This window comes from Phyllostomus discolor, chromosome X (genome assembly GCF_004126475.2).
Source record: "Phyllostomus discolor isolate MPI-MPIP mPhyDis1 chromosome X, mPhyDis1.pri.v3, whole genome shotgun sequence".
NCBI lineage: Eukaryota > Metazoa > Chordata > Mammalia > Chiroptera > Phyllostomidae > Phyllostomus > Phyllostomus discolor.
The window spans coordinates 69181201-69207152 of NC_050198.1; the positions used below are offsets into that span (position 1 = coordinate 69181201).

At 37.2% G+C, this 25952-nt stretch overlaps 1 protein-coding gene across 7 annotated transcripts in view; it reads right to left on the reverse strand.

The window, feature by feature from the left end:
- KLHL13 (kelch like family member 13) overlaps positions 1-25952 on the reverse strand; it is a 275500-nt gene that overhangs the window by 51786 nt on the left and 197762 nt on the right. For all 7 annotated transcript variants that reach the window (XM_028522562.2, XM_028522560.2, XM_028522563.2 and 4 more), the window contains one exon: positions 14282-14423. In XM_028522562.2, coding sequence (XP_028378363.1) covers positions 14282-14423 — 142 coding nt within the window. The remainder of the gene's footprint in view (positions 1-14281; positions 14424-25952) is intronic.

Sequence of the window (25952 nt, forward strand, 5' to 3'; positions counted from 1 at the left end):
CAAGAAAGATATAGACAGCAACACACTTACACTATGGGATTTTAACATCTCACTGTCAAAAATGGATATATCTTCCAAACAAAATATCACCAAGGATATTGTGGCACTGAATAATGCCCTTCATCAAATGGAATTTGATGATATACATAGAACCTTTCATCCCAAAGAAGCAAAGTACACATTCTTTTTAAGTACACATGGAATATTTTCAAAGATAGACCACATGATAGGACAAAAAACAAGCCTCAAAAAAATTCAAGAAAATTTAAATCATATCAAGCATTTTCTTGGACCACAAGGGACTGAAACTAGAAACCAACTTCATGGGAAAAAACTCAAAAACACTCAAATTCATGGAGATTGAATAGCATGCAATTAAACAATGAATGGGTCAAGAATGAGATCAAGGAAGAAATCAAAAATTTCTGGAAGCAAATGAAAATGAACTTACAACACCCCAAAACTTATGGGATACAGTAAAGGCAGTCCTGAGAGGGAAGTTCATACCGATGCAGACCTACATAAAAAAGATAGAAACATTTCCAATAAACAACCTAGCCCTACACCTACAAGAACTGGAAGAACAAAAACAAAGCCCAGAGAGAGTAAAAGGAAGGAATTAACCAAGATCAGAGCTGAATCAAACAATATAGACATTAAAGGAACAATTCAAAGGATCAATAAATCCAGGAACTTGTACTTTGAAAAGGTAAATGAAATTGACAACACTTTAAGCAGACTCATCAAGAAAAAAAAGAGAGAAGACCCAAATAAACACAAAGTGAAAGAGAAGAGGTTACTACTGATACCACAGAAATACAATAATTCTAAGAAATTACTATGAATAACTATATGCCAAGAAATTTGAAAATCTAGGAGAAATGGAGAAATTTCTAGGAAAATATAATCTTCTAAAACTAAATGAAGAAGGGCCAGGAAGTCTGAATAGACCAATAACAGATGACAAAATCAAAGCAGTAATCAAAAAACTCCTAGCAAAAAATCCCTGGATGAGAGGGTTTCACAGGAAAATTTTACAAAACAGTTAAGGAAGAGCTAACCCCTATCCTTCACAGATTATACAAAAAATCCAAGAAGACAGAAGACTCCCAAATTCTTTGTATGAAGCCAACATCATCCTAATCCCAAAACCAGATAAAGACATAATAAACAAAGAAAACTACAGGCCAATATTGCTGATGAACATATATGCTAAAATCCTCAAACAAATATTGGCAAATCCCATCCAGCAATACATTAAAAAGATCATATACCATGATCAAGTAAGATTCATCCCAAGCATGCAAGGGTGGTACAATATTTGTAAATCAACAAACATAATACATCACATAAACAAAAGGAAGACAAAAATCACATGATTATATCTATAGATATGGAAAAAGCATTTATCAAGGTACAGCAACTACTTATAAAAACAGTCAACAAACTGGGAATAGAAGGAGCATTCCTCAACATGATATAGGCCATATATGAGTGACCTACTGCCAAAATCATACTCAATGGGCAAAAACTAAAAGCTTTCCCACTAAGATCAGGAACAAGACAAGGATGCCTGCTTTCACCACTTCTATTCAACATAGTATTGGAAGTCCTAGCCACAACAATCAGACAAGAAAAAGAAATAAAAAGTATCCTAATTGGAAAGGAGGAAGCAAAAATGTCATTGTTTGCAGATGACATGAAAGTGTACATAGAAAATCCTATAGACTCTACCAAAAAACTATTTGACCTAATAAGTGAATTTGGCAAAACAATAACATACAGAGTCAACAATCAGAAATCAAAGGCATTTTTATATACCAGCAATGAAATATCAGAAACAGAAATCAGGGGGAAAAATCCCATTTGTTATATCAACAAGAAAAATAAAGTACCTAGGAATAAACCTAACCAAGGGGGTAAAAGACCTGTACTTCAAAAACTACACAACACTAAAGAAAGAAATTAAGGAAGACACAAACAAATGGAAGCATACACCATGTTCATGTAATGGAAGAATTAACATCATCAAAATGTCCATAATAACCAAAGGAATTTATAGATCCAATGCAATCTCTAATAAAATACCAATGACGTATTTCACAGATATAGAACAAACATTTCAGAAATTTACATGGAACCATAAATGACCCTGAATAATCACAGCAATTTTGAGAAAGAAGAGCAAAGTAGGAGGGATCACAATACTTGATATCAAACTGTATTACAAGGCCACTCTAATCAAAACAGCCTGGTACTTGCATAAGAACAGACACATGGACCAATGGAACAGAACAGAAAGCCCAGAAATAAACCCAGGTCTCTACAGTCAATTAATATTCGGCAAAGGGACCAGGCATAAAATAGAGTAAAAATAGCCTCTTCAATAAATGGTGTTGGGAGATCTAGACAGATACATGCAGAAAAAATGAAACTCGATCACCAACTCACACCATACACAAAAATAAACTGAAGGTGGATAAAAGACTTAAATATAAGTCATGACATCATAAAAATCCTAGAGGAGAACAGAGGCAGGAAAATCTCTGACATTCCATGCAGTGATATTCTCATCAATATGTCCCCTAGAGCAAGGGACATAAAGGGAACAATAAACAAATGGGATCTTATCAAAATAAAAAGCTTCTGCACAGCTAAAGAAAGCAGCATTAAAATGAGAAGAGAACCAACCATATGGGAAAACATATTTGCCAATGATACCTCAGACAAGGGTTTGATATATATTATATATAAAGGACTCACATGACTCCATTCCAGGAAGACAAACAACCCAATTAAAAATGGGCAAAGTACCTGAACAAACACTTTTCCAGGGAGGACATAGACAGGGCCCAGAGACATATGAAAGGCTTTTCAATATCACTAGCCATCAGTGAGGTGCAAACTAAAATCACAATGAGATAACACTTCATACTGGTCAGAATGGCCATAATAACCAAATCAACAAACAAGTGCTGGCAAGGCTGTGAAGAAAAGGGAACCCTAGTGTACTGTTGGTGGGAATGCACACTATTGAAACCACTGTGGAAAACAATTTGGAATTTCCTCAGAAAACTGAAAGTGGAACTGCCTTTTGACCCAGCAATTCCACTGCTGGGATTATACCATAAGAATCCTGAAACACCAATTCAAAAGAACCTATGCACCCCAATGTTCACAGCAGCACAATTTACAATAGCCAAGTGCTGGAAGCAACCTAAGTGCCCACCAGTAAATGAGGGAATAAAAATTGTATAGTACATTTACACAATGGAATACTATGCAGCAGAAAGAAAGAAGGAGCTTCTACCCTTTGTGACAGCTTGGATGGATCTGGAGAACATTATGCTAAATGAAATAAGCCAGGCAGTGAAAGACAAATACCACATGATCACACCTATAAATGGAACCTAATCAACAAAACAATCATGCAAGCAAAATATAACCAGAGACAATGAAATAAAGAACTAACTGAGTAATCAGAGGGGAGGTGGGAGGGGGCCACAGGAAGAAAAGGGGGGAGGGTCATCAAGGAACATGTATAAAGGACCCATGGACCTAGCCAAAGTGGGGTAAGATCAAGGGTGGGAGGCGGGGATGGCTGGCATAGGGGGAAGTGGTGGGGGAAAGTAGAGACAACTATACTTGAACAATAATAAAGCAAAAAAGAAAATAGAAAAGAAACGAAAACTAAGACCAAAATCCTTCATGAGTAAAGATGCACAAATTCCTGAAATTTTAGTGAATCAAATTTAATTTGTAAAAGGGATATAAGTAATGACCAAGTCAAGTTTATTCCTACAATACATGGTTGATTTAGCATTCAAAAGTTGATTACCCATCAGCCAAGTAGCTCAGTTGGTTACGGATGCCCCGATATGCCAATGTTGTGGGTTGCAGGTTCCATCCACAGTGAAGGCCCATACAAGAATCAACCAATGAATGTATCAAGAAGTAGAACAACAAATGAATCAATCTCTCTCTCTCTCTCCTCTCTCTCTCTCCTCACTCTCTCTCTTCTCTCTCTTCCCCTCCCTCCCCCACCTCCCTTCCTCTCTCTAAAAAGTCAATAAGTAAAAAAAAAAAATATCAGTCAATGGAATTTGCATATTAAAAGATTTAAAAAATGATAAGATCATCTCAATAGATACAAAATAAGCATTGACGAAGTCCAACATCCATTTATAAGTAAAAACATTTTTCAGCAAATTAGGAACAGAAATGAACTTCCTCAAGCCTATAGCTAACATCATACTTAATAGTTATAGAATTAATTCTTTCCCCCCTAATATCAAGAACAAAGCAAGAATGTACACCGTAACCACTTCTATTTAACACTTTTTTCTGTAGTTCCTATTCTGTACAGTAAGGCAAGAAAATGAAATAAAATGTACCACATTGAAAGGGAAGATAAAACGGTATGAAACTGACTATTGAAGTGGGAGGTGGACTTGGTGGAGCGGGGCAAAGGGGGAAAAATTGGAACAATTGTAATAGCATAAACAATAAAATATTTTTTAAAGAAAAGGAACATAAAATTATATTTATAGGCAAAATTATTTTCTATTTAGAAAATCCAACAGAACCTATTAAAATACCTCCTAGAACTAATAAGTCAATTTGTCCAGGTGATGCAAGATATAAGATCAATAATCAATAGCAAACTGTATTACTAGATACTATCAACAAATAATCAAAGTGTAAATCCATATTATACAGTATATTTGACTCTTAGTTGGTATGTGCTTTTCCTCTCTATCACTTCAACACTTTCTAAATAACAAAAAATTCTTTTGAGAGATCAGGGCAATAACAGACTAAGGTAGTTTAAAAGAAAAGATGGTAAACTCTCTTCCAACTTATATCTTAAAGATACATACTCAGAAGTATTAAAATAACCTAGTATATCCTAACCTGAGTGCCCAAAGAGTTATCCCCAAGAAAAATTATATACTAATTTCTCTATATTCTAGCTGCCATTCAGGAAATTGAAATAAAAAAATAAAAAGTATCTTTTTAATAAAAACTTCAACAATTTAGATTATTTGAGTCCCTCTTTTATAAAATATAAGTGATCTTAAAATAATTATGCCTCTCTTTCTTATGTAGACAATACATTTTTAAAAAAAAATTAAGGACCCAGCAAATATTAAATTAAAAAATTAAAAATTAAATTACCATAGGACCCAGCAATCCCTCTTCTGGGTATCTACCTGCAAAACTCAAAAACAGTTATTTGCAAAGATATATGCACCCTTATGTTCATTGCAGCATTATTCACAGTGGACAAGACATGGAGACAACCAAAGTGTTCTTTGTTAGGTAATTGGATAAAGAAGGCATGGGGCATATATAATATGGAATACTACTCAACCATAAGAGTAGATGAAATGCTGCCATTTGCAACAACATGGACTTTGAGAACATTATTCTAAGTGAAATAAGTCAGTCAGAAAAAGCTAAACACCATATGATTTCGTTTATACGTAAGATATAAAACTGAAACTCATAGACACAGACAATAGTATGGTGGTTACTAGAGCAAAAGGGGTAGAGGGTAGTAATGGGTAAATTAAAAATATATTTAAAATAAATAAAACAAATATATTGCAGTGATATTGGTTAATAACATTATGTAAGTGTCAAATATACAATTCTGTAATACATCATCTGTATGTTATAACAATGTATTTTTAAACTTTATGATATTATGATCATAAAGTTTTAAAATCAAGTACAGTTTATCAATATAACATGATCAGCAACCCAAATGTTTACCTTAGGATAAGCACTTCAAGAAGTTAGCCCACTGGAAAGCAACACAAGTTAAGTTGTATTGGTTTTGGAAGTAATCCCTTTCTTTAACATTCTGTTACATAGATAATAATTTGAGGCTATAAAATGATACCTTTCACTGAGTTCACAACTATAATTGTACAGAGCAAGTAAATAGATAAAATGGAGAAAAATATGGGAAGAGCAATACAATAGGTACCAATCTTAAAATGAGAAAATGCTGTTTAGGAGTCTAGAAATTCATAGAGAGAGGCATTTTCAAGCTTTATAGGTCTGGGTAAGCATACCAATCATCAAGAAATGATTTGTTTCCACCTAGGTTAAATATTTTACAATTAATATACACTACCACCAGCTGAAACAAGGATACTTCCAACTGGCACTTAACATTTTTTTCTCTCTGTTTTGTTTGTTTCTCTGTTTAAAATTTTTGCAGGGAAGGGGTAGAAGGGCAAGCAGGTAGGAAACATTCTGCATAATTCTGCTATTTCTACTAATAATAGAAAGTGTACTATATCATTCATGTCAAATTATCTTTTAACCTTGACTTCCGGGAAGATGGAGGAATAGGTGGACGCACCGTACCTCCTCACACAACCAAGAATAGAACAACAATAATTTACAGACAGAATAACACTCAGAACTGGCAGAGGATTTATCTGAATGGAAGTTGGACAGCCAAGAAGTTGAAGCAGACCCGTACATCCAGACTGGTAGGAGACGATAAGCCGGGCAGGCGCGGGGCTGGCGCGGGTCAGCAGCGCGCGGAGGTCAGGGAAAATTTGGCACGAAATCAGCGCGACAGCCATACGGGGTGCAAGAACGCAGCGGTGATCCCTGAGTACGCAAGCAGCGGCTGGGGGAACCAGTGGGGCAGCGATTGTGGACCAGGGCAGAGCTCACAGTCCAGGATCCCAGAGAAGGGTCTGAGCTCAGGAGAACGGAACTACCGCCATTGTTCCCTCCCGTTCCCACTCCCGCCCCCACATATAACGTCACAATCTAGCGACTGGGGTGCCCAGCCCCGGTGAACACCTAAGGCTCCAACCCCCCACTGTAACAAAAGCAATCAGACGGAAAAAAAAAAAAAAAAGGAGAGACAGGGAAAGACATAAGACATGTTTCCAACAGAACAGATCAGTCCCCCAGGACTCATCCTTTTGAGCGACCAAGAAATAGCCAATCTATCAGATGCACAGTTCAAATCACTGGTGATCAGAAAGCTCACGGAATTGGTTGACTTTGGGCACAATTTAGATAAAAGGATGCAGGTTACCATAAAAGAGATGCAGGAAGATACACGGAGGAGAGCCAATAGTGAAAGGAAGGAATCTGAGTCTCAAAACAATACAGTGGACCAGAAGGAAGATAGAATCAACCAAGCAGGAAAGCATGATGAAATAAGAATTCAAAAAATCGAGGAAAAGCTTAAGAGCATCCAGGACACCTTTAAACGCTCCAACATCCGAATTATAGGGGTACCAGAAGGGGAGGAGCAACAAGTGGAAAAGTTATTTGAACAAATAATAAAGGAGAACTTCCCCAATCTGGCAAAGGGAACAGTCTTCCAAGAAATCCAAGAAGCTCAGAGAGCCCTAAAGAAGTTGGACCCAAGAAGAAACACACCAAGGCACATCATAATTACATTAGCCAAGGTAAAAACGAAGAAGAGAATCCTAGAAGCAGCAAGAGATAAGGGGACAGTAACATACAAAGGAGTTCCCATCAGACTGTCAGCTGGTTTCTCCAAAGAGACCTTACAGGCAAGAAGGGGCTAGAAAGAAATATTCCAAGTCATGAAAGACAAGGACCTAAATCCCAGATTGCTCTATCCAGCAAAGCTCTCATTTAGAATGGAAAGGAAGATAAAGTGCTTTTCAGATAAGGTCAAATTAAAGGAGTTCATCATCACCAAGCCCTTATTTTATGAAATGCTAAAGGAACTTATCTAAGAAAAGAAGATAAAGAAAAGACATGTATAGTAAAAGGACAGCAAACTCACAATTATTAACAACTACACCTAAAGCAAAACCAAAAGAAACTAAGCAAACAACTAGAACAGGAACAGAACCACAGAAATGGAGGCCACATGGAGGGCTAGCAGCAGGAGGGTGGGAGGAGGAGAGAGGGGGAAAAGGTATAGAGAATAAATAGCATAGAATGTAGGTTGAAAATAGATAGGGGGAGGGCAAGAATAGTACGGGAAATGTAGAAGCTAAAGAACTCATAAGTATGACACATGGACATGAACTAAAGGGGGGGAATGTGTGTGGCTCTACCTGTACGTGGGGTACAGGGTGGAGGGTAGAGAAGGGGGGAAATGGGACAACTGTAATAGCATAATCAATAAAATATATTTAAAAAAAGAAAAAAATTATCTTTTAACCTTTGCTAATACATGTTTTTATATTTATAGTCAATTAAAACAATATTTATACACAACATATTTTAAAAGATAAAATATAGTATAGAGCACTATTAGGAGAAATACAAATACAAATTTACAGACAACCTATGTTCAAGTCCTAATTTTTGTCACTTACTGGTTAAGTAATTCGGGCAAGCCTCTTAACCACCCTGAGCTTCAGTTTCCTAATTTATATAATAATTCTTGCATTTTCCCCCTCACAACATTATTTCAAGTATCAATGGGACAAGTATATATGAAAGTGATGTATAACTGCCATCCAAATTCATTTATTCCACAAACAATACCAGTTAGAACAGTGAGAGCACTGGCTTCTTCTGTGCCAGGTAATGGCCTAGGCTCTTTATAAGTATTATCTTTTTTTATTATCATAATAATGTTAATAAGAAATAACAATGATAATAGACATTTAAGCATCTACCATGTACCCCAGTACTAGATCATAGGCATACAGAAACAACAAATTAGACCCTAAATATTGGGATCTCACAGATAAGTGATATTAACAGGGACTAAGAAGGAGGAATTGAAGAAGCCATTAACTGTCTGGGTCACACAACTCCAGCTTCAAAAGGAATTGAAAGTAGCTATCTGGGGAATGGATCCATTGGGAGAGACTGTTTTAAGAAGTTTCACTCTACAGGATTACCCACTGCATAACTGTAGTGGGAAGGACATGAGATTAGGCCAAAACTAGAATTTCAATTTTACCACTTATCATTTAAGATGGATCATTATGAATGAATAGGGGTGTACCAGGCAGAAGAAGTACAATAAAATAAGGGCATTTCAGGAAAAGAAAATGGTTACAAAGACACCAAAGTGTGAAAGAACAATATATAGAGAAAGAATAATGAAAAATCAGATGTTCCAGACATTTGCCTTGATATCTGTCCTATTAATTCTACTAAAGTAAAAGAGAATCAAAGATTATATCACTGAATGGATGCTGGATTAAAGATTGGCAAGACTGGAGTTATGGCAGAACAACAGGGAATATAAAATCAAAGGTGCTGAGAGAAAATACTTATCAATCATCTCTCTGATAAGGGATTTGTACATAAAATACATAAAGAAATCTTCTAACTTAAAAATAACAAGATAAATAACTGAACTAAAAGCTAGACAAAGGGTCTAAACAGACAGTTCTTTGAAGATGATATAGAAATGGCCATAAGCACAAATGAAAAGATGCTCGACACCATTAGCAATCAGGGAAACACAAATCAAAACCACAAGATACCACTGCACACCTACTAGTATGGCTATAATAAAAAATTTGGAATCTATGTCTCTAGTTCTTTTTTGCTTGTTTGTTTGTTTTGTTGATTAGGTTCTACCTATAGGTGAGATCATATGGTATTTATCTTTCACTGCCTGACTTATTTCACTTAGCATAATGCTCTCCAGTTCCATCCATCCTGTTGCAAAGGATAGGAGTTCCTTCTTTCTTTCTGCAGTGTATTATTCCACATAGAAGATGGGGAGAATGAGGGAAAGAAAGGTAATATGTAAAAGGAGCCATGGACAAGGACAATGAGAAGGGGATTATCTTTGGGAGTGGAGGTTGGATGGGGCAGGTGAGGGCAACAGGGGGAAACATGGGGACAACTGTAACTGAACAATAATAAAAAAGTTAAAATGCTCATATACTGCCCATGGGAATATAAAATGGTGCAGCCGCTTTAGAAAACACTCTGGAAGTTATTTTAAAAAATAATTTGGCATAGAATTACTATATGACACACCAATTCCACTCCTAGGTATACATGAAAAACTAATGAAACACATCCGCACAGACTCCTGTATATGAATGTTCACAGTTGCATTATTGATAATAGCCAAAAAGTTGAAATATCTCAAATGTCTATCAATAGATGAATGGATTTTAAAAAGTGACATATTGATACAATGGAGTATTATTCAATCATAAATATTCAGTATTATTCTAGTCAAGTACTGATACATGCTACAATGTGGATAAACATTAAACACATTATGCTAAGTAAAAGAAACTAGTCACATAAGACCACATATTATATAATTCCATTTACATGAAATGCTCAGAATAAATAAATCTATAGAGACCTCGTGTAGATTAATGATTGCCTAGGGTTGGAGAAGTGGGTAGAAGTAGGAACTGCTAATGGATACAAGGCTTTTTTTTTTGAGGGCATGACAATGTTCTACAATGTATTATGGTAATATCTGTAAAACCCTGTGACTATATTAAAAATCACTGAATTATATACATTAAATTGGTGATTATATGTTATATAAATTTTATCTCCATTAAGCTGTTATTTTAAGCAATGAACTTTCTAAAAAGCATTTGATTCAATGAATTACCATAAGATGGGGTGGTAAAAGAAAGATGTTGACAACCTGGGATAACAGAATGCAGTGAAAGGATGGAAGTTTTCCATAAGTACCCACAGCTGGAGTAGTAGGAAAGGAGTGAGGAAAATGAAATAATCCTTGGTTTTTACCAATTACTATTTAAGTAAACCCCACTTAATCTTCCTTACTTAAGTAAAAATCATTTGCTCTAATTCCATCATGGATTCTCCTGAGACTTGTTTAAGGTTCTAGGAATCCAAGCCTATTAGGTATCAAAATTCTTTCCAGGAACTTTCTTTGACAGCCTAGTTTGCTAAAACCTATTGGATGGAGACAACTAATCTCTTAGAGCAGAAGAAGCCCAAGAGATGGACACCTTATTTGGAAAACTCACCACTTCTGATCAGCTATATTTTCTCTGACACCTTCCCTATTTGATTCAAATGGAAGGAAAATGCATTATGCACTTTACTTTCCCATAATTGTCACATTTGATCCTCATATCTCTTACCCATATTACAGATAAGGAAGTTGGTTTAAGGAGGATAGGCTACTTTCCCAAAGTCATATAACTAGCTGGTAAGGGGTAAAACTAGGCTTCCAGTTATGGCCTAAACACATGAACTTTTCACTACAGTTAAGCAATGGGTAGTCCAGAGTGAGACTTCTTAAGACAGCCTTGGGTGGGTGGGTTGGGATGGGAATAAAAAGTAGAAATTGTACTGCAACAACAATTTAAATAAAATTAAAAAAAAGAATTAAGACAGCCTCTCCCCATAGATCTGTCCCCTTGATAGCTACTTTCAATACCTTTTGATGCTGGAGCTTCTGTGATTGCTAATTTTAAAACAATGATAGCATTTACACATTTAACACTTCTCTAGCTTGTTCCCTTGACAACTACACACCTAAGGTTAGATACCAAAAAGAAAAATGGTCCCTGTTAGTGCATGTACCTAATAATCTCTTTTTGTGTGAACATATTTTTAATAGACTTTTAAAGACCATATACCAAGTTTTTCAAAAGCCACATAGAGTGGTACCTCTATGCCACCACAGAAAATATTAGAACATTAAAAAAAAGTTTAGGAAAGAATGTCTTGCTTAATACAAACTCTCAGGTTACTTTCACACTGCTGTTCTTACCATCAACCTGGACCAACAAAGGCTGAGCTAAACATGACAGAACTAAGGGTTCTAAGATCCAATTACAGTTGTGTCAACCATTATGTATTTTTTAATTACAAAGGTAATATGCAAAAGTATTTCCATTATAAAACAAATTAAATAGTACAGGATTAGAGAGAACAAAATGTAAGACATCATTCACCAGTCCCCCAATGTTTCCAGACTTTTCATTATACATGTATATTATGTATACGTATGCATATTATATACTTTTCTACAAATAGATGGGATACAGTACATATTGCTCTGTTATTATTTCAACAGCTTTATTAGGATGTTATTAACATACCATACAATTCACCCATTAAAAGTGTATAACTCAGTGATTTTTAATATATTCAGAGAGAGTATGTGCAACCATCTCCATAATCAATTTTAGGATATTTTCATCACCTCAAAAAGAAACCCTATACCCTTTAGGTATCACCTTTGTATCCTCACACTTTCTCTAACCCTAAGCAACCACTAGTCCACTTTCTGTCTCTATTGGTTTCCCTATTCTGGATATTTCATATAAATGGAATCATATAATATGCAGTATTTTGTGACTAACTTGTTTCATGTAGCATAATGTTTCAAGGTTTAACCACATGTAGCAGGTATCAGTATTTCATTCCTTTACATAACTGAATACTATTTCATTGTATGGATATATCACCTTTGTCCTCTTCTTTCATTATATATAGTCTATCCATTCAATACATACAGGTCTGTTCTGCTCTTTTTAGTGATTGCACATTATTATATATTTGATGTAACATAATTCATGTAGCCATTTCCCTATGGGTGGATATTAAGGAACTTCCATTGTTTTCCCATTATAACATTAACTTACCTCCATATGATGTCATAGGGCAAGGGAGAGGCCATCTCTTTTGTGGAAGACAGACTTTGCCTCTAGAACAGTGGTTAAAAGTATGTTCCTCAGATGTATAGCATCACCTGGGAACTTACTAGAAATGCACATTTCTGCCTCCCCAATTTTTGATTCAGAAAACTGGGGATGGGGACCAGTGCGCGCTGCTTTAACAGCTCTCCTCCTTATGATTTTGATATGCACTAAAATTTGAGAACCACTGCTCTAAATCTATTTCACTACACTGCAATGGCTTACATTATTTGGTTCAAAGTACATTTTAAAAATTAGCAAAACCACAAACATTGACTTTAACACATGACTATGGTCATGGATAGGTCAGAAGTACAGTGGAAGGGTATATGGGTGTCTCTCTATTTTCTTTAGAGAAAGTACTTTAATATAACAACAAAAAAAAAACACCTTTTCTCTCATGCTTCTCCTATCTGCTTGCCCCATTACTGTCTCCTCTCATAGGCTTCAAAAACCAATAATTAAACCATTTATGTAGAATTAAAATGCAAGGAAATAGAAATTGTTTCTTTCCTGATCCTCACATTTCTGTTGATGATACCCACAGAACAATGAACCCTAAAACCCCCCTCCCATTAGAAACTGAAACTTTAGAAAAATGTGATCTCACTGAATCACACAGATTAGAACTAGAAGGGAATTTAGAGGTCTCCTAGTCAAGATTCATATTTTAGTGATAAGAAAAATGAAGCCCAGAAAAATCATATAGCACCACAAGGCCATACAGCAAGGATAAGCTTCTTCCCTCACTATGTTATATGCATAGTACACTAATACTATACTTTACACTATATACTGCTTTATCATAATGATTCTTGACCAGATATTTGCATGAAATTCACTGGGGAGAAAATACATTTAGAAAGATTTATTTTCCTTATCTTACTAAGCACAGAACACTGATATAATTTAACTGTATCTAGAAGACATTTATGGACATCCAGTATTATATGATTCTCTGATTGAGCAATGCCCACAGAGGTCAGGGAATGTCCACAAGAGTCAGAAGTACTGGGTCTATCCCTACACTAAATACCTCCACATTGCAGTTCTGTATGTTCATTTGGCTTTCTATTGTTTTGTTTTTGTCTTATCCTTGGATGTTAGTTACTACTTCTTACATCTATCAGTGTATTTGCATCCAGCAATTCTCACATTGCTAATGTGAGTTGAGACATCAAATAAATACAACCTTTAGAACTATGATAAAGGTGATAGTAAAATAAGTTTTGAATGAGAAATTGAAAATTTAGTGAGAAGACTTTGTGACAATTACATTGGCTGAGACAATGGAAAGTTAATGTTGCCAGGTACAACATTCTCTAAGAAAGTGTCATGATCTCAAGATCTCCTTTACACTAACAAAACAAAGAATGAACTGTGTGGATTTAAGACCAGGAAGATATGCAGTTTCAACTCAAGGTTTCTCCTCTGGTGTTTGTTTGCTTTTTTAAATTAATAAACTTAATTTTTTAGAGGTTTTGGTTCACAACAAACTTGAGCAGAAAGTAGAGTTTCCCTATAACCCCTGTCCCTAAACATGTACAAAACTCCTCTCCACTATCAACATTCCACATCACCAAAACTCTATGTAGTTTCTAAAACCATGTAAACACTACAAGAAAAACAGTTTAAATTACCTGTAACACCACAGAACTGTGGGTATTGCTGGTAAAGATGCGAGTGGCTCCTGCCTTGGAAGACTGCAAGTGGGATGAGAGGCCCATTTCGCTGCTTCCAAGGGACAATTTCATGTGTTGGTCTTCCTCTTCCACAAGAGATCTGAAATTTTTTAAATCACAAACAAAGGCAAGTAAAAAGTTGTCATGTAATTTACAGTAATGAAATGAATATTTCAAGAAATAATCAGGCATTAGTACCAATCATCTGACTCTGGAATATACTAAATTGTGTTTCACTAGATTTTAGGTTCAGACCATTTTTACATTATAGAAAAAATATATATATTTGCAAGAAGATTCCCAATGTCAGTAAAGATAAATGAGACCTGAGAAATCAACCTAAAAGCAAGTTCATACCATAATCACAGAGGGTACCTTTTTTTTTTTAAGTGCCACAGTAATTGCTTTTGTTTATTTCACTGTGTAGGTAGAACTGAAATCAAATTGTGATATTCACAGCCAAAGTTAATTTGCAATACCTACTTTTAGAAAGATAAAATAATATTATCATTACTCAACAGTCATTATGCATCAGACGCTTTGCCAAGAAATTTACATACATGATCTCATGTAATCCTTAAAACAATCCATTGCAATAGATACTATGATTACATACTTTTTATTAAGGATAGGACAAGTGAGCTACAGAAAGGTTAAAAATGACTTATCTAAGGTCACAAAAAAATTTAAGTGGTTGGGCCAGGATTTGAATATAAGTCTAGTCTGACTCCAAACACCAAATGCCCCATTAATACAAGTTAAAGATTAAAAAATGGGAGAGAGGAAGATGGCAGCAAGGTAGGAGGGAGCAGATTCCACATCCCTACACATGGGAGTAAAACCTAGCTGATCTACAGAGGAAGAACAAACAGCCAATAGTTCCCCAGCATATATGAAAATAAGAGACCAACAATTGTAGTGGACGTTGAAAAACCAGATGGTAAGGAGGGTGCTTCAGGACATAAGGTCCCAGGGACCAGCGTGGGGACCAGGGTGGCTGCAGCCCCAGGCCCAGTGTCCACTGGGTCTGCCACAGGGTTGTTGGGAGAGAGCCAAGGCAACTGCTCGCTCCCCAGCCAAACAATGTCTGAGCAGCACTGGGAGAAACACGGCTGCTAGCAAACACACAGGGGCTGTGAGAACCCACAGAGCCTGTGGACACCGGCAGAGTTGAGAGTCACGCAGTGATGGGCCCTGACCCCCATAGTCACTGGTCTGGCTGGAGAATTGGGCTGTGCTAGAGGCCAGGCCGCTTTGCACAGTGGCAGGCTTGAGTAGGAGGAATTTCTCAAAAAGAAAAAGTGAAAAGAGACACTATTTAGGGAATTCTCCTGCAACAATTGCTCCTGCCTCCTCCCCACCCAGCCACACAGCACTTCCGAGGAGGCACAGGAAGCCCTGCACACCCCCATAGCACTGGGAAGGATGCGCACCTGAACCTGAGGAGCAGGAGGTGGCCTGGCCTGGCCAAGCGTGCACCCGCAACACGAGAGGAGTGAACTCTGAGGAAGGCCTGGATTCCACACCCAAGGCCCAGTGGAGAGGAAGCAGGCTAGCTCTGGGGAGAGTGTGTGGCTAGCCCTGGGGAGAGTGCATAAGAAGCTGCCTGAGTGCTGATAGGGAAGGGAGAAAATCCCCTCAGCCTGCTGCAGCCAGCAAGACCAGAAAAAGCGGTGTGGCAAGTTTGAAACAAGCAAGAGGCTTTTTTTTTTAAGTAATTTTCTTATTTTTTAATTTTTATTCTTTTTTATCTCTCAATTCCTTTTTCATCTCTTGTTCTTTCTTCTTTTATCCCTTCTTCCCTTCTTTCCAGTTTTATCTCTTCTTCCTTCCTTCTTCTGCTTCTTTTTTTCTCTCTTATTTTAAATACCCACAAGTGAGACAAAAAACCTGGAACTGTGAAAACACCAGAGCTGGACCAAAAGAGGAGACATCCCAACAGATGAGACAGTGAGACAAATTTCACTCTGTTATTACACACAACCTGCAAGTTATCACATATTTGTATTATTAATTTTTCATTATTCTTACATCTTCTAATTTAATAGTATTTTTGCATTTCTTTTCTCTCTGTATACTCTTCGTTGCTTGGCTGGTTATATTGTATCATTTGATAAGTGTCCCCTGATATCTCTTTCATAGTGTACTGCTAATTTACTGTCCTTCACTTCACTTGTGTCCCATTAGCACACTTCTCAAGGTTCTATACTCACTATTCTTGTTATCCAGATCACATAGATTCTGTCATATGATTGTTGCTCTAATATTATTGTAAATAATAGCTGTCCCATACAATTGTAAAAACTATACAACACCCATTCTAGACCTTAGCCCACTTCACAGTTTCCTGAACTCTATTACTATAGTGGTTAACTCTATTCTCTCACACTCCACAACTATTTACTATCCTTTACTCTCAGCTTACTTCAGAATCTGACCTCCCACAACCTCACTGCCTTATGGATCCAACTCACAACTCTTCCCTCCCCAACAAGAGTCTTATCTTCTTTCCATCCCTTCTAAAAAGTGGCTAATTGGGTGGAAGATCACAGTTAACATTGTACATAGACAAAAGATCTATCTCTTCTCTACCAGCTGCTACTTTAAATATCACACAATACTCTCTTGCTGTCTTACACCATTTTGCTTTCCCCATCCAACTGATCACAAAAAAAAAGTAGGTGGAAGCTGTCAACACCAAGATACCCACTGGAAGAGGAAACCCAACAACAAAGGACCCATCAACAGAGAACAACAGAAGAAGGTGAAGGAGGGACTGGAAACCACACTAACCTCAATTTCCAGTACCTATCTGGAAATACAACTAAATAGTGGAGACACCAGCCAGTACAAACAACTGAACAACAACAAGAGAGAATCCTCAAAACTTTGTGCGCATGGAAGGAACAGCTTCAACACAACCTGCCCTTACAAGCACAACAAAATACAAGAGGTGGTGGACAGAGTGACGCTCAGTGAACCAGCTGGTGGGAAGGGCCCATGAAAGAAAGACCCAACAACAATCGAAACCCAAAGGAAATCACACAGCCAACTTAAATGTCAGCCCAAGACCAGTGAGCACGGGAGATCAACAAGACCACATCACTGAATCTCACAGGTATTCTGCCACAGAAGTTCACACCATAAACGCAGGGAGCCAGAACAGATCAATTTAAGAAGCTGAGGCTAAAAAGAAGAGTTTTAGCTGAGGCTAAAAAGAAGAGTTTCAAAAACAATGGGAAGACAAAGAAACAATCCCCAAATGAAAGGAAAGAAAGAAGACTCAGAAAGAATGCTAAATGAAAGAGCGGCAACTCAATTATCAGATATTGAGTTCAAAGCAATGGTTATCAAGAAGCTCAATGATCTCACAGTGAATTACCAGAAACTACAGGTAAACTACAATGAACTCACTACAAACTGTATCAACATGAAAAAGAAAATAGAAGCTATCAACAAGGGCCAAGAGGAAATGAAGAATACAATTTCTGAACTGAAGAATACAGTAGAGGGAATCAAAATCAGGATCAATGAAGCAGAAGATCAGATCAATGAGCTGGAAGACAAAGCAGAGAAAAACACACAGAAATAGCAAGAAAAGGAAAAGAGGCTCACAAAGAATGAAGAGGGATTAAGAGAAATGGAAGACAATATGAAAAATAATGATATCCATAAACAAAGATACCACATTGAGAAGAAAAAGAGCAAGGGATACAAAACATATTTGAAAAAGTAATGATGGAAAACTTCCCTAATTTGATGAGAGAAAAAGTCACACAAATCCAGGAAACACAGAGAGCCCCAATCAAGAGGAAACCAAAGAGGCCCACTTCAAGAAACATCATAATTAAAATGGTAAAATTCCAAGATAGAGAGAATCCTAAAGACAGCAAGAGAGAAACAGGAAGCATAATACAAGGGAGCCCCAATAAGGCTAGCAGCTGATTTCTCAATGGAAACGCTCCAAGCCAGAAGAAAATGGAAAGACATATTCCAAGTAATGAGAAGCAGAGACCTGCAACCAAGGCTACATGACCCAGCAAGGCTCTCTCTCAATCAAGGTAGAAGGCCAAATGAGAAGCTTCCCAGACAAAACAAGTCTAAAAGAATACACCTCCACCAAACCAGCTCTGCAGGAGATACTAAAGGGACTGCTTTAAGGAAAGGAAGGAAGAGAGAAAGAGGAACACAGGCATATAACTGGCAATGAATAAGTACCTATCAGTAATAACCTTAAAGGTAAATGGATTAAATGCTCCAATGAAAAGACATAGAATATCTGAATGGATAAGAAAGCATGACCCATACATATGCTACCTACAAGAGACCCACCTCAGGATAAAGACCTACACAGGCTGAAATTGAAGGGCTGGAAACAAATCTTCCAATCAAACAGACAGGACAAAAAAAAGCCAGGGTAGCAATACTCATATCAGACAAAATAGACTTCCAAAAATGTGCCATAAAAAGAGACCCAGAAGGTCACTTCATAATACTCAAGGGAAGAATCCACCAAGAAGACATAAACATTGTAAATATATATGCACCCAACATAGGAGCACCCAAATACATAAAGAAAATCTTAGAGGACTTCAAGAAAAATATTGATAGCAACACAACTATAGTAGTGGATTCTAACAACCCACTGTCAAAAATGGACAGATCTTCCAAACAAAATACCAACAAAAATATTGTGGCATTCAACAATGCCCTAGATGACATGGACTTAACTGATATATATAGAGAGAGCCCTTCATTCCAAACAAGCAAAATACACATTCTTTTCAAATGCACATGGAACATTTTCAAAGATAGACCACATGATAGGATGCATAGTAAGCCTCAAAAAATTGAAGAAAACTGAAATCATATAAAGGATTTTCTCAGACCACAGGGACTGAAACTAGAAACCAACCCCAAGGGATAAAACCCGAAACACTCAAAATCATGGAGATTGAACAGCATGTTATTAAATAATGAATGGGTCAAGAACAAAATTAGGGAATAAATGAAAAAGTTTCTGGAAAAGGGAAACGAAAATGAACACACAACAACCCAAAAGTTATGGGACAGAACAAAGGCAGTCCTGAGAGGGGAGTTCATAGTGATACAGGCCTACCTAAAAGAGTTACAAACATTTCAAATAAACAACCAACCCTACATCTACAAGAGTTCAAGGAACAACAACAAAGACAGCCCAGAGCAAGTAAAAGGAAAGAAATAACCACGATCACACCAGAATTCAGTGCCATAGAGACAAAAAGCACATTCTAAGGATCAATGAATCCAAGAGCCGGTTCTTTGAAAAGATAAACAAAATCGACAAGACTTTAAGCAGGCTTATCAAGAAAGAAAAGATAGGGTACCCAAATAAACACAATCAGAAATTAAAGAAAAGAGATCACAACTGATATCATTGAAATACAAAAGATTGTAAGAAATTAGTATGAAGAATTGTATGCCAAGAAATTTGAAGACCTAGGTGAAATGGTCAAGTTTCTAGAAAAATATAATCTTCCAAAACTCAATGAAGAAGAAGCAGAAAGCCTGAAGAGACCAATAAGAGCAGATGAAATTGAAGCAGTAATACAGAAAACTCCCGACACACAAAAGCCCTGGACCAGAAGACTTCCGGCTAAGATGGAGGCATAGCTATACAAACTGTGCCTTCTCGCACAACCAAAATAAGGACAACAACGATTTAGAAACAAAATAACAATCAGAACTAACAGAGAATTGAAGTGTATGGAAGTCCGACAACCAAGGAGTTAAAATACACACATTCACCCACACTGGTAGGAGGGCAGAGTCATCTCCAGGGTGCAAAGGGGTCACTGCACCAAAAACGGTGGCACCGGAAGCACTAGGCAGCAGCTGACAAAACCTGGGCACGCAGGTGGTGGCTGGCAGATTCCGGATGTGCAGTGGCAATAGGCAGACCCAGCGAGGTGGCAATTGTCAAGCGGGACATGGTGCTCAAGGTAGCAGCAAGATGGGCAGTCCCACATTCACGCTTGCAGATAAACCAGGCGAAACTGGGGATCGAAACAGATTGTGCAACTCAGGGTCCCAGAGTGGGGAAATAAAGCCGCCAAACACCGATTGAAAACACCTGTAGGGGTTGAGGTGCCAGGAGAGACTCCCAGCCTCACAGGAGAGTTTTTTGGAGAGACCCACAGGGTTCTAGAATGTAAACAAGCCCATCCACAGGGGAATCAGCACCAGAAATGCCCAGTTTGCTCGAGGGAAGCAGCGGAAGGGACTGAAATCTGACTGAAAGAGAAGCAGACGTCGTTGTTCCCTCAGATACCGGTCCCCTACAGAGAGCGTCACAACCCAGCAATTGGGTGAGTACATAAAGCTCCGCCCCTCATACATAACAGGCATGACAAGTCCAATAAAAAAATTTTGATTTGTTCCACAAAATGTAGAACAGATCAAAGCCCCAGAGCAAATACAACTAAATGACCAAGATACAGCCAACCTATCACATGCACAGTTCAAAGCACTGGTCATCAGGATGCTCACAGAATTCGTTGAATTTGGTCACAAATTAGATGAAAAAATGAAGGCTACACTAGGTGAAATGAAGGAAAATGCACAGGCAACCAATAGTGATGGGAAGAAAACTGGGAATCGAACCAATGGAGTGGACCAGAAGGAAGAAAGAAACAACCAAACAGAAAAGAATGAAGAAACAAGAATTCAGTAAAATGAAGAGAGACTTAGAAACCTCCAGCACATCTTTAAATGTTCCAATATCCAAATTATAGAGGTACCATAAGGGGACCGACAAGTGGAAAGTTATTTGAACAAATAATAAAGGAGAACTTCCCCATGCTGGCAAAGGGAAGAGATTTCCAGGAAGTCCAGGAAGCTCGGAGAGTCCCAAAGAAGTTGAACCCAAGGAGGAACACACCAAGGCACATCATAATTACATTACCCAAGATTAAAATGAAGGAGAGACTCCCAGAAGCAGCAAGAGAAAAGGAGATGGTTACCTACAAAGGAGTTCCCATCAGACTGTCAGCTGATTTCTCAAAAGAGACCTTGCAGGCAAGAAGGGGCTGGAAGAAGTATTCCAAGTCATGAAAGGCAAGGAACTACATCCAATATTGCTCTATCTAGCAAAGCTTTCATTTAGAATGGAAGGGCAGAGAAAGTGCTTCTCAGATGAGGTCAAGTGAAAGGAGTTCATCATCACCCAGCCCTTACTATATGAAATGGTAAAGGGACTTATCTAAGAAAACGAAGATGAAAACATGTGTAGTAAAATGACAGCAAACTCACAATTATTAACAACCACACCTAAAACAAAAACAAAAACAAACTAAGCAAACAACTAGAACAGGAACAGAATCACAGAAATGGAGATAACAATGAGGGTTAGCAACAGGGGAGTGGGAGGAGGGAAGAGGGGGAAAAGGTGCAGAGAATAAGTAGCATAGATGGTAGATAGAATATAGACAGAGTGAAGGCAAGAACAGAATGGGAAATGTAGAAGCTAAAGAACTTATGACACATGGACATGAACTAAAGGGGGGGAATGTGGGTGGGAGAGGGTATACAGGGTGGAGGGAAACGAAGGGGGGGAAATGGGCCAAGTGTAATAGCATAATGAATAAAATATTTTTTTAAAGAAGTCCTGGACTGAATGGCTTAACAGGAGAATTCTACAAAGCATTTAAGGAAGAGCTAACCCATATTCTTCACAGACTATTCCAAAAAAATCCAAAATGATTGAACACTCCCAAACTCTCTTTATCAAGCCAGCATCATCCTAGTCCCAAAACCAGATAAAGACACAACAAAGAAAGAAAATTCCAGGCCAATATCACTGATGAATATAGATGCTAAAACCCTCAACAAAATATTGGCAAACTGCATCCAACAATACATTAAAAAGATCATACACCATGACCAAGTGGGATTCATCCCAGGGATGCAAGGAGGGTACAATATTCAAAAATCAGTAAATGTAATACATCACATAAACAAAAGTAAAGACAAAAACCACATGATCATGTCAATAGATGCAGAAAAAGCATTTCATAAGTACAGCACCCATTTTTTATAAAAACCCTCAGCATGTGGGAAGAGAGGGAGCATTCCTCAACATAATAAAGGCCATGTCTGAGAGACCTACAGCCAACATCATACTCAAAGGGAAAAAACTAAAATCTTTTGCACTAAGATCAGGAACAAAACAAGGCTGTCCACTTTCACCATTTCTATTCAATATAGTATTGGAAGTTTTAGCCACAGCAATAACACAAAAGAAAAGAAAAGGCATCCAAATCAGAAAGGAGAAAACAAAATTGTCATTGTTTGCAGATGACATAATAGTATACAAAGAAAATCCTATAGACTCCACCAAAAACCGCTCGACTTAAGAAATGAATTTGGAAAAACACCGGGACACAAAGTCACTGTCCAAAAATCAAAGGCATTTTTTTATACCAACAATGAAACAGCAGAAGTAGAAATCAAGAAAAAAAATGCCATTTGATATAGCAAAAAGAAAAATAAAATACCTAGGAATAAACCTAACCAAAGAGGTAAAAGACCTATACTCAGAAAACTACACAACACTGAAGAAAGAAATCAAGGAAGTCACAAACAAGTGGAAATATACCGTGTTCATGGATCGGAAAAATTAACATCATCAAAATGTCCACACTATCCAAAGCAATTTACAGATTCAGTGCAATACCTATTAAAGTACCAATGGCATATTTCACAGACATAGAACACTTCAAAAATTTATAAAGAACCATAAACAACCCCAAATAGCTATGCAATTTTGAGAAAGAAGAGAAAAGTAGGAGGGATCACAATACCTGACACCAAACTGTATTACAAGGCAATATAATCAAAACAGCCTGGTACTGGCATAAAAACAGGCACATGGACCAATGAAACAGAACAGAGAGCCCAGAAATAAGCCCAAGTCTCTACCATCAATTAGTATTCAACAAAGGGGGCAGCAATATAAAATGGAGTAACAATAGCCTCTTCAACAAATGGTGTTGGGAGAACTGGACAGCTAGCTATGTGCAAAAAAATGAAACTCGAGCACCAACTTACACCATACACAAAAATAAATTCAAGGTGGATAAAAGACCTAAATATAAGCCGTGACACCATTAAAGTCTTAGAGGAGCGCATAGGCAGGAAAATCTCAGATATTTCATGCAGCAACATTTTCACTGACATATCCCCTAGAGTAAGGGACATAAAGGAAAGAATAAACAAATGGGATCTCATCAAAATAAAAAGCTTCTGCACAGCTAAAGAAAACAGTATTAAAATAAAAAGAGAACCAACTGTACGGGAAAACATATTTGCCAATGATACCTCAGACAAGGGCTTAATCTCCAAAATATATATATAGAACTTACATGACTCCACTCTAAGACAAGCAACCCAATTAAAAACTAAGCAAAGGACTGGAACAGACACTTCTCCAAGGAGGACCTCCAGAGACACATGAAAAGATACTCAGTATTGCTAGCTATCAGGAAGATGCAATTTGAAACCACAATGAGATACCACTTCACACTAGTCAGAATGGCCATCATAAACAAAGCAACAAACAACAAGTGTTGGAGAGGTTGTGGAGAAAAGGGGACCGTAGTGCACTGCTGGTGGGATTTCAGACTGGTACAACCACTATGGAAAACAGTATGGACTTTTCTCAGAAAACTAAAAATGGATCTGTGTTTTGACCCAGCAATTCCACTGCTAGGATTATATCCTCAGAACCCTGAAACGCCAATCCAAAAGAACCTATGCACCCCAATGTTCATAGCAGCACAATTTACAATAGCCAAGTGCTGGAAGCAACCTAGGTGCCCATCAGTAAATGAATGGATCAAAAAACTATGGTACATTCACACAATGGAATTATATGTAGCAGAAAGAAGGACAGAGCTCCTACCCTTTGCAACAGCATGGATGGACCTGGAAAGCATTATGCTAAGCGAAATAAGCCAGGCAGTGAAAGACAAATACGATATGATATCACCTTTAACAGGAACCTAAACAAAACAAAGAAACAAGCAAAATACAGTCAAAGACACTGAAATAGAGGACAGGCTGACAGTGACCAAAGGGGAGAGAAGAGGGACTTTCAGGGAAGAATGGGAAAGGTTTACAGGAACAAATTTAAAGGACACATAGACAAAACTAGGGGGAGGCTGGTAATGGGAGGGAAGTGGGGAGGACTGCGTGGGTGGGCTGGCTTGGGAATAAAAGGGAGAAAACTGTACTTGAACAATGATTAAACTAAAATTTAAAAAAAAACCTATGGTACATTTACACAATGGAATTCTATGCAGCAGAAAGAAAAAAGGAGCTCCTACCCTATGCAACAGCATGGATGGACCTGGAAAGCATTATGCTAAGCAAAATAAGCCAAGTGGTAAAAGACAAATACCATATGTTCTCGCCTTTAACAGGAACCTAAACAACAAGACAAAGAAACAAGCAAACTATAACCAAAGACACTGAAACAGAGAATAAGCTGACTGTGACCAAATGGGAGAGAATTTCAGGGGAAAAGGGGACAGGATTACAGGAACAAGTATAAAGGACACATGGACAAAAACTAGGGGAGGTGGAAATGGGAAGGAGAAGGAGGTGGGGAGGGCTTGGGGAGAGAGCTGGGATGGGAGTAAAAGACAGAAAATTGTACTTGTACAACAATTAAAATAAAATAAAATTTTAATAAATGTCAAAGATTAACCATGACATATTGCATTATTTACCCTTGTGTTATTAGTTGTAATTCTAGTCAACCGGAAATGAACAAAAATCTTTGCATGTTAAAAAATTTTGTTTTCTAGCAGTATTTCTCACTCATCAGTTTGGAGTTATTTAGATAAATAGCTGCAGTCTAGTGATATTTCTATCTTTTCAAAGAAGTAAATAATAAAAATAATAAATATAGGTTATACCCATGTATATTAGAGCAGTGATTTTTAGGGGCCATAAAAAGATTGGAGAATAGTAGTCAACAGATCAGTTAGTTTGACAGAAAATATATAAAAATATTTAATAGTTAATGGGTCTCAGTTATGTTATAGTAAAAAATGACCATCATGGTACAAGATTTCATTATTCGTTACACCAGGCAGGTTTGTGTTTCCTTGGGTATATATTACTAAAATTGTCTCTGAATCACCTGCTTGAGAGCAGGGAACTCATGGCTCTGAATAGGTCTGTACATTCATGATGTAGACTGACATTAGAAAATAAGGAGGAAGAATGTATTTTCAAGTGCTAGTACTCTATATTTTTCCTACTTATCTGTAACTGCCTAAATGTTGAATTATTTGTTTTACTAACTCCAGTCTATCCAATATCATAAAGATTTCACTTTTTCCTTATTATACATATAACCTACCTTGATCACTTTTAACAAAAAGTGTTTTTAAGACTACACCAGATTTTCAATAAAAATCCTGCTTTTCAAATTCTGACACCTACTGGCAATAATTAGCAAAATTCTGGCCTTGAGGGTGACATCAATTTTTCTTAATGATATTAGAGCAACTGTATAATCAAAAATAAATTCATAATATAGGACCATGTTTTATTCAACTCTCATATATATTTAATAAAGAGA